This window comes from Rutidosis leptorrhynchoides, chromosome 6 (genome assembly GCF_046630445.1).
Source record: "Rutidosis leptorrhynchoides isolate AG116_Rl617_1_P2 chromosome 6, CSIRO_AGI_Rlap_v1, whole genome shotgun sequence".
Taxonomy (NCBI): domain Eukaryota; kingdom Viridiplantae; phylum Streptophyta; class Magnoliopsida; order Asterales; family Asteraceae; genus Rutidosis; species Rutidosis leptorrhynchoides.
Genome location: NC_092338.1, coordinates 309,766,034 through 309,776,414, shown reverse-complemented (window position 1 = coordinate 309,776,414; position 10,381 = coordinate 309,766,034). Strand labels below are relative to the sequence as shown.

At 33.4% G+C, this 10,381-nt stretch overlaps 2 protein-coding genes across 2 annotated transcripts; one reads left to right on the top strand and one right to left on the bottom strand.

Annotated features, from left to right (window-relative positions):
* The first annotated feature begins 2,127 nt into the window (after positions 1-2,127).
* On the top strand, positions 2,128-5,687 carry LOC139852635 (YTH domain-containing protein ECT4-like). The gene is made up of 8 exons (XM_071841950.1): positions 2,128-2,329; positions 2,709-2,785; positions 2,873-3,011; positions 3,123-3,196; positions 3,311-3,856; positions 3,966-4,574; positions 4,650-4,862; positions 4,936-5,687. Exons 1-8 carry the CDS (start codon positions 2,302-2,304, stop codon positions 5,212-5,214), a joined length of 1,965 nt encoding a protein of 654 aa, XP_071698051.1. The 5' UTR covers positions 2,128-2,301; the 3' UTR covers positions 5,215-5,687.
* A 1,210-nt stretch (positions 5,688-6,897) lies between these two features.
* On the bottom strand, positions 6,898-10,092 carry LOC139851451 (YTH domain-containing protein ECT4-like). Its single transcript, XM_071840491.1, has 8 exons — positions 9,959-10,092; positions 9,609-9,685; positions 9,225-9,354; positions 9,051-9,121; positions 7,950-8,960; positions 7,644-7,856; positions 7,392-7,538; positions 6,898-7,312 (listed from the first exon to the last, which is right to left on the bottom strand). The coding sequence occupies exons 1-8, from the start codon at positions 9,984-9,986 to the stop codon at positions 7,148-7,150; spliced, it is 1,842 nt and encodes a 613-aa protein (XP_071696592.1). The 5' UTR covers positions 9,987-10,092; the 3' UTR covers positions 6,898-7,147.
* Positions 10,093-10,381: the final 289 nt, after the last annotated feature.

The following is a 10,381-nucleotide window of genomic DNA, read 5'->3' as shown; positions in this document are numbered from 1 at the left end:
TTTTTTTTCTGATTTATATCTATTCTATTTCTATATATTCTATTTCTGATTTATCCATTGATCTTCTTCTTCCACGAATTTCAATCAACCAAAAAAAAAAAAAAAAATAACTAACCAACATAAACAATTTGGTTCTTTTATTTAAAACAGAAAATGATTTGAACTTGTAAGTTACTAGACTCAACAAGAAAAGAAAAAAACAAAAAAAAAAAAAAAAAAAAAAAACAAAGCTGATGTTCGTCGCTGTTTGGAAAAAAAAAATGGATTTCGATTTCTAAAACGATTTGGACAATTCTTACAAATTGAAATATGTAGTATATCGTTCATATAAACTTTTCAATTCATCAATTCAACTTGATTTGTAACAGAAAACTCGAATTTAATCTAAGAACAATCATTTGACTTTTGTTTCAAAAGCTTTGACTTCACGAATTCAAAATCAATCGATGAAATTGAAAACTAAAAACTTGTAGATAGATTAACTAGATGATTCCTAACACAATGGCATTTATAGATTTTTGCTATTTGATTCGAATTTGAATTAAAAAAAAAAATTGAGACGTACAGAGGAAGAAAAAAAAATGACTGTGTTCCTCAATTCATTTCCAGTTTATCTTTTTGAATGATAGGAGTAATGGAATTATATGATGCAATTTAATAATCGATGCAACATAAAATAATTCAACTTGTTTGTAGTGAATGATTGCAACAGACAAGTATTCACGAGCAAGATGCATTAGAGAGAAGAAAAAGAAAAAAAAATATGATAGTGATATAATTAATCCTCCTCCTGCGTAAATATCTGTGTTAATGTAATATTTATATGTGATCGTATATATATCTGTATTTGTATATTCATCCGTATTTATATATCTATATAATATAAATTAGTATTTATACAGTACAGTTAATCTTATTACTAAAAAAATATAATAATAATAATATTACTCTTAATATTATAAATACTATTAATAATAATAATTTATAATGGTAATAATAATACTTTTATTATTAGCGATAATGATAATAATGATAGTAATATCAATGATTATAATACTAATGACAATAGTATTAATATAACAAATTATTATTTCATACAATATTATAAATTTTTATTATATAATTTTATAATTTATTTCTATTACAATATTCATAAAATTATGTATTAAAAAATTATCTATATACATATATTATCTATATTGATCTACAATCGTTAATATATATACAAATTCGTTATTAACTTTGTTAAGAATAAAACGAGTATTTTTAGGTGATATATTCAAGGCCTCAAAAATATTATATATAACTATTTCATAATAAGTTTTTATTACATAGACTAATAGATTAAATATAGATATATATATATATTAAAATACATAAACTTAAAACATAGTAGTATAAGTGTTTTATTAAAGTTTTCAAGTTATTATATAAATACACATTTTTATATAATATTTTTATATGTATGTATATATACATGTTTATTTACAAATCGTTGTTCGTGAATCGTCGGTAACAGTCAAAGGTCAAATGGTTTCATTAAAACAGTTCAAAGTTTTTGAGACTTCAACATTACAGACTTTGCTTATCATGTCGATTTCATATTAAAATCAAGTTTAAATTTGGTCGAAAATTTCCGAGTCATCACATATTAACCTTTTTTTTTTTTACGAAAGTTTGTTTTGTCGGCCCAACGAAGTCACTTCCTAGTTAATTTATAAATACGAATGTTTAAACTATTCATCCGTTAATCCGGTAGAACCCCTACCAGTTCTTATCTGTTTTAAAAATAAATACACGTAATTATTTTGTGGAAAAGATACTAGAAAACAGACGACAGTAGAAAAAAAGATATAGATCCGTATTAGATAAGTCAAATCTAAAATCTACAAAAGTCACCTACTGTCACACGCCCAAAATCACCACCAATTATATCTCCCGATCTTACCACGAGTGACGCCACCAGACCCACTCACCAACCACCACGTGTCCACAACTTTAGCCGACTAGATCTGCATTCCCAAGGACCAATATCATAGCTTTCAAAACTACAAGGACCAAAACTGTAACTTCAAACACAGTGTTTCGTGGTGCTATTTGAATCACCACTTTGTACTGGTAGCGAATCCTCTTTCTTTCAAAACCCTCGTGGCGGCTGGAACTATTATCTCTTACTTTTAGGGTTTCTATCCTATATCCTATATCTATCTATATCTATCCCCCCTTTTTTTGAAAAGAACTCAAAAAATTCAGGGTTTATATATCAAATTTTTGAAGATCTACTATCTATCAGATCCAATCATGGCCACTGTTGCTCCTCCTGCAGATCGTATCCTTTTTTTATGATGTTGTGTTTGTTTTAATTCGAATTTATTGATTTAGGGTTTAGTGTTATTGGATCTGTGTATGTGTGATTAGTAAAAATTGTATTTATATTTGTATATTTGATTAAATTATATACTTTTTTGATTACAAGGTTTTTAATTCAATTGAAGGAGAATTTATTGTGATTTTGAAATTTGAAATTCATTATTTTTTATAGCTTCTTCAATTGAATTGAATTAATTATTTTAATTATGTTATATGTTAGGATTGATCTTGAATTTGTTAATTGTCAGCTTGTTTGGCTATTGATTTTTGAAAATAATGAATATTAATATATTAATTTGTTTGAAAAAGTTATGGTTCCTTAACTTGGTTAACAACAGAAGCTGCTGACTTGCTGAAGAATCTATCATTGGAATCTCAATCAAAGACATTGGAAATTAATGAGCCTAATAAGAAGGTGAATTGGAATATGTTTAATTATTGGTTTATTTATTTAAAAATTCAGATTTTAATTGTGTGCTAATGATGTGTGATTATGTTGCAGCCTTCGGCTGATTCGGTTAACGCTGGCAACGGTCAGAACCAATCTTTAGATAGGTCTGGGACGCCTTTGATTCCTGATTATATGGATCCAACTGTGGCTTATTATCCTAATTATGCTTCCCCTGCTTATTACTATCCAGGTAATACAATATGATACATATTCATAGATTATTTAATACTTGATTAAGAGTTTTACTTGATGCTTGATTTCGTTTTTAGTATGTTGAATTCTTGCATATGATTGTTTTTAGGATTCGATGGGACAACCAATGATTGGGATGATTATTCGAGATTTGTAAATTCGGATGGAGTTGATTTGTCTCATGTAAGATTTATTTAGTTAATTTGTCTTCTGTCTTGTACATATTAATAATAATTATTGTTTAAAGTTTGCATCTTTGTTTGTTTATGATGATTATCGGTTTTGATATTAATACAGGGAGTTTATGGTGATATGTATCATGGTTATGGTTATTCACCGTATGGTCCGTATTCGCCAGCTGCTTCGCCGGTCCCAACAGTTGGTCATGATGGTCAACTATATGCACCTCAACAATACCAATACCCGAGCCCATATTTCCAGCCCATGACTCCAACAAGTGGGCCCTACTCATCGACTGGTATTGCTTCTAAAGGTGAGAATAAATCATCTGCAGCTGCTGACCAACAATCTTTGAGTGTGGACACTGCTAATGCGAATTCTAATAGCATTGTCGGTATCAAGGGAACTGGTCCAGCTCAATTAAGACCACCAACGTTCACAAATTCAGTCTTCAATGGAAATGGTTCGTATGGAAATGGTTTACAAAATGGTTATCAGGACGCAAGATATGGGCTTGATGGTGTTCACTCTCCGATCCCCTGGGTTGATGTCCCATCGTATTCCAATGGACAAGCGAGAAACAATTCAAGTATTGCTCCGGTTTCAAACGGAAACGGAATTGCTTCGAGAAATCAAAATCTCCTTCCTCATTCTCACATCATGGTAGGCAAATGAACGAACATATTACAAAGAAACTTTCAAAATTTTAATGTTGGTTACAAGGATTGAAATTACTTGAAGTACTAATGTTACAAAGTTGTGATCTTTTCAGGGTTTACAGAATCCAAGAACATTTTCGAGTGTAAATACCACAACTGGTTACATGAATCGAATGTATCCAAGCAAATTATACAGTCAATATGGAAGCAACTATCGTTCAGGTTACGGTTACGGTTCCAACACATACAATTCCCAAAGTAATGGGCGTGGTTGGTTAGCAACCGATAACAAGTACAAGCCCAGAGGAAGAGGCAACGGTTTTTTTGGTTACAACAATGAAAATGGTGATGGTCTAAATGAGCTAAACCGAGGTCCTCGAGCCCGTATTCTAAAGAACCAAAAGGTGTTGACTCCGATCACGTTAGTCACAAAAGGACAAAATGTACCTCCTACACCTACCGATAGTATTGAGAAGCAGCCCGAGGTTAATGAGAAAGTGAGTGCAGTTCCGGATAGAGATCAGTACAACCACCCTGATTTTCCCGATACTTATGAAGATGCCAAGTTCTTTATTATCAAATCTTACAGTGAAGATGATGTTCATAAGAGTATCAAGTATAATGTTTGGTCCAGTACTCAAAATGGAAACAAAAAACTTGATGCTGCATACCAGGAGGCTCAGCAGAAATCGAAACCGTGCCCTGTTTTTCTCTTTTTCTCGGTAAGTTTCTTGTCAAAGGTCAAAACTTTGACTTTGATTTTGTTTGTTTTCTGACGTGACACTGTTTACTTTTAGGTCAACACAAGCGGGCAATTTGTTGGTGTTGCTGAGATGGCGGGGCCGGTTGATTTTAACAAAAGTTTAGAGTACTGGCAGCAAGACAAGTGGATTGGTTGCTTCCCCGTTAAGTGGCATATCGTTAAGGATTTACCGAACAGCTTGTTGAAGCATATTACCCTCGAAAACAACGAGAACAAACCTGTTACAAATAGTAGAGATACTCAGGAGGTACTTTTGTCATAACTATGTTGTTTGAGTTGTGTGTTATTGTTAGATTTCTGAATTTTATGAATTTGTTCAGGTGAAATTAGAGCAGGGATTGCAAGTGATCAAGATATTTAAAGAGCATTCGAGCAAGCAATGCATATTAGATGATTTTGAGTTCTATGAAGATCGACAAAAGAGAATTCAAGAAAAGAAGGCAAAACAGCAACAGTTTCAGAAACAGGTGTGGGAAGGTAAGCCCAAAGAAGGTGTTAAGGTTGAGATTGCACCGACGACTGAAACTACCCAAGAAATAGTCAAAGATGCTACTTCTGGTCATGCAAATGGTGAGGTGAAACCTGCTAGTGGTTTGTAAAGTCATCCATGCGAGCGGGTGGGGCCCAATGGAAGTCCTTCGGGTCATGAAAAATCTGAAGGGGCTTTTATATTGGAAGTGTCGCCCGCATAGTCGAATGGGATCCATCATGTACACAAAGAAGTAAGAGGAGGTTTGAGGTGGCGATAGTCGTTTGGGTCTGGGCATGTAAAATAGGAGGATCCGGATTTGGAAGCCTTAAGTTAAATCTTGTGGTAGGTCGGTCTGCGATCTTCAGTAGTTCTTTCAGCTTTGCTAACAGGGTTTGTGTTTAGGTTTTTATTTGGATCTTTTTCGTTATGTTTTATTTTTTAATATTGTGTTCTTTTTTTTCACATCTACAAAACTACAATGTTTAGAGTGGCATGATCCTGCCTTGTAATACATATGGATATGGGTTGTGTGGTTTGTGAGACAATCTAGAAATGCAGGGTGGGATGGTTCACTTTTCATAATACAATGTTTTTTCTTTGTGACTTTTTTTTAATATTGCTAATTATGCGTGAACAAGATATGTTTAATTCTCTATTTAACAGCTGCCTTTCGGTTTTACTTTTGCTTCCACAATATCTTGACATTGTTTATTAGGCATATCAAGTGCGTGCATCATTTGTTGGTCTTCTATTTGTGTTTATGAAAAGTCATATGTTATATGCTGTTATATTCGAATGCAAGCACCAAGAAGTATGATCTTTTGGTTGAGACGTTGAGTAGTACTCCAAACAGTGTTAGGTCTTTTGGTTGTTGCCTTGTTGGTATGCACCATATGGATACTTTTACACATCAATTCTTGTATTTGTTGAATTAACTTCATAGAAGCAAAATTTGGTACTGTGTTAATGAAAAGGGTGTGCACGTGTGTAGGATGCTTAAAAAAAAGAAGAAAAAAACCGATTATCCGAGTGGCGAAACAAGGATTTTTTTCACCGGGGCAAAAAAAAAAAAAAATTAAACCGTAACAATTTTTTTGAACAAAATTTGAAGATTTTGGGACAAAAGTTGAATAATTTGGGGCAAAATATGTAGGCTTTGAGGCAAAATAAAAAAAAAATCCACCGGGGGTAAAGTCGAAAATCTCAAAATTTTTACACTGAAAAAATAATCCACCGGGAGTTGGAAATAAATTTTAAGTTGCCTAGTGGTTGGATGTGTACATAAAACGTTATTATCGAAAGTGGCTAGTTGATCTATTGCGTTGTGTATAGAAAGTTACTTTGATAAGATAATGGCTACTTGTCAACTGGAATTTAGCGAAGTATGTTACCTATAGTTATTACAGTAATAATTAAAGCAAAACGAATAGAGAAATCTATCATTCGACGCACCCTTTGTCATCTTTTATAAGTTGGTGGTATTTCTGAACTTGGTTTCATGGCATCGATCCTTATGCAGGTCATACAACAGGAAGCAAATTTCAAACAATTAAAGGTGATAGTTTGTAAACATCTTATTAGTGCATCATAATATCATATTTTGAAAGATAACGGCTGCTCTGTCCGTAACGTGATTATAACATTTAAATGTGACATTATACTGTTTAAAAGTGTGTGCCTGTACACACACACACATATCCTACTTTTGTTATGAGCATGTCCAAAGCAATTTCAAAAACTTTAATTTGCAGATTACCATTGTACCTTGCTGTTAATCTGAACTTAAAAAAGAGGAAACAAAAATAACACGTAAAACAATCGAACAGCCACAAAAAAAGGGGATAAAAAAAAAAAGAAAATTAGATTCAAAATAATAAACGATTGATGTCGAAAATATAAACCAAAAACCAACCAAAAATCTAAACGACCCTGATTACCTGTTTGTAGCTAAACACTATGGAAGAGAAACTACCCATCACAAAAGAACATGGGTAGCATCCTCTGCATTTTTTACATCCCCCTCTTTTTTCCAAATTTTCTGTCATTGACACGTTGAAGCTTCAGCAACCTTTCGCCACAACCCCATTTGCTACAACCTCTTCATCGGGTTTAGCAACATCGACTTGCCCGTTATCCACAAGTTTCATCTCTTTCACCAAACCTGCAACTAAATCAACTGTTCTTTCATTCTTCTTCTCATCAACTACCAGTTTTCCTTCCCACATCTAGCAAAACAAAGAGAAAAATAAAAGGAATGTACCGCAACCATACAAATTAATAACAATAAACGGCGTCAGCTTATACCTGTTTCTGAAACTGTTGCTGTTTCGCCTTCTTCTCCTGAATTTTCTTCTGTCGTTCCTCATAAAACTCAAAATCATCCAAAAGACATTGCTTGCTACAATACTCCTTGAATATTCTTATCATCTGTAATCCATGTTCCAACTTCACCTGAACACACATACACGCAACTTAAGTATATATGCTAACAACAAAACTCAAAAACTGAAACAATAGATATAAACTTTTTTGTTGTAAATTGTAATTAATAACCACCTCTTGTGTATCCCTGCTATTGGTAACGGGTTTGTTCTCGTTATTTTCAAGAATAATGTGCTTCAACAAACTGTTTGGTAGATCCTTCACGATATGCCACTTTACAGGAAAACAACCGATCCACTTGTCTTGTTGCCAATACTCCAAACTTTTGTTGAAATCAACGGGACCCACCATCTCAGCAATGCCCACAAATTGTCCGCTTGTATTAACCTAAAAAAAACATCCGTAAATATCTAACACGGTATACTATTATACTATATAATATAGAATAATAAACAAGTACTTTAAAAACAAAATACTCACCGAAAAGAAAAGAAAAACAGGGCAAGCTTCAGACTTTTGTTGAGCTTCTTGATACGCTGCATCAAGCTTCTTGTTTCCGTTTTGTGTACTAGACCAAACATTGTATTTGATGCTCTTATGAACATCATCTTCACTATAAGATTTGATTATGAAAAACTTGGCGTCTGCATAAGTCTCGGAAAAATCAGCCTTGTTGTATTGCTCTCTATCAGGGGTCAAACTGACCTTGTTGACTTCCTTTTCAATGCTTTCAGTAGGTGCCAAGTCAAGATTTGTGAACACTTTTTGGGTCATGCTGGGCCTGGCTCTGGGCCCACGGTTAAGCTCACTCAAACCGTCGTTGCTTTCATTGCTATAACCATAAAAACCGTAACCACGTCCTCTATTCTTGTACTTGTTATCAACAGATAACCATCCACGCCCGTTAGTTTGGAAATTATAGGCATTAGAACCATAACCATAAGATCGATAAGCATTACCATATTGCCCATATAAGTTGTTTGGGTACATTTTGTTCATGAGTCCAATTGCGGTATTCGTGCCAGACAACGGTCTTTGAGTCTGCCCATAAGCATTTTGATTTTTTGATGCAACACCGTTTCCATATGTATTGTTAGTACCGGTTTTAGCGGGTTCAGAATACATTGAAGCATCAAACCATGTGAAGGGGGAATAGGCCCCACCAACACCGTATCTCAGATCCTGATAACCACCTTGTGCACCTTTTCCATAAGAAACTTTTGCATTATAACCAGAGTTTTGATACGGTGTCGATTTCAATGGTGTGGGACCGGTTGTGCCCTTAGAACTAACGCCATTACAATTGACTTTAGCAGCTGAAAGTGCCTTTCTGTCACCTTTAGAAGCACCTGTTGGAGTCAACGGTTGAAAATAAGAAGGGTATTGGTACGATTGAGCACCATAATACTGACCATCTTGACCAACTGCTGGGACAGGTGAAGCAATAGGGGAATATGGTCCATACGGACTATAACCATAACCATAAACACCCTGTAATCAAACACAAACAACCATCATTATAACTTATTGATATGTGGATATACAATTTTAGCATAGAAACACAAAGAAAAATGTTCTTACTTGAGACAAATCACCACCATCAGTACTCATGTATCTATAGTCTTCCCAGTTAGCATTAGACCCATCATAACCTAAAAACATAACCATAATGTTAAAAAAATTGCACCTACAAAACACGCTTGTAAAGCAACTCAATGGTTATAGACTTATAGTTATTATGTATATAACAATCACCTCCATAATAATAGGCGGAAGCATAAGCATTGGGATAATAAGCCATCGTTGGATCCAACTGATTTGAAATCGGATTAGTTACAGACTTATTGATAGGTTGAACCTGACCGTTTATACTCTCCACTGAAATCTGCAATAATACCAACCTTATCTTATTAGCAACAAATATCAATATACATACATATAAACACATGAAGTACATACATATATATATAGAATATAGAATAACATTTATCCATAAGTATACGTATACGTACGTATATAATAACACAACTATAATCGATATTCTGAGATCCAAACTATTGACAAGAAACAGAGAATAAGCCACAATATTTCATATATAGATACATACAGATACATATACATACAGAAAAGTTAACTCACCTTCTTAGGGGGAGCAACAATTTCCACACTCTTGTTTTGTGAATCCAAAGATAAATTCTTGAGTAAACCAACAGCTTCTGTAAAAAAAAATTTAAAATTTAAAATTCAATAACTATCAAGAAAATTAAGACCTAAACCCAAACAAGTTACTAATCTCGAAAATCAAGATCTCATACATAAATTAAAGCATAAATAATTCAATTTTATGTGACATACAAATAATCGAGTATACACACCGCGCATAATACAGATCGAAAGTTCAAATTCAAATAGAGACGAACAGTATATAATTAAACAATTATATCACATATATATATATATATAGTTATATATGGGGATAGAGAACATACGATCTGCAGACAAAGCAACGGCAGCCATGAATACAATAGAGATGTTATTGATTGATGAAAGTTTTCAACAGAATTGTTGAAATAAAACACCGAAAAATAGTTTTTGAGTGAGAAAATTGGGGGATTCCGCCGCCAGAAATTTTGAAAGGGGTTTAGGTTTTTGAAGAAAGGGGTTTTATGGGATTGAAAAGTGACGGTGTTTTTAAATAGCAACCCTGAATTACTGAAAGTTTTACATTTTCACCCCTTCCGTTTTAATTGTTTAATTTGTAGTCTTCAATGCAATTATATATGGTGTAATTGTTTGAATATACGTAAAACTACTTTGAAATCTTCTTTCTTTTAGTATAAAACTAGTAAGATGGTCACGCGCAATGTGGCAGGATCTTTCGAGTTGCAAATTTATATTGAACTTGGCATTAT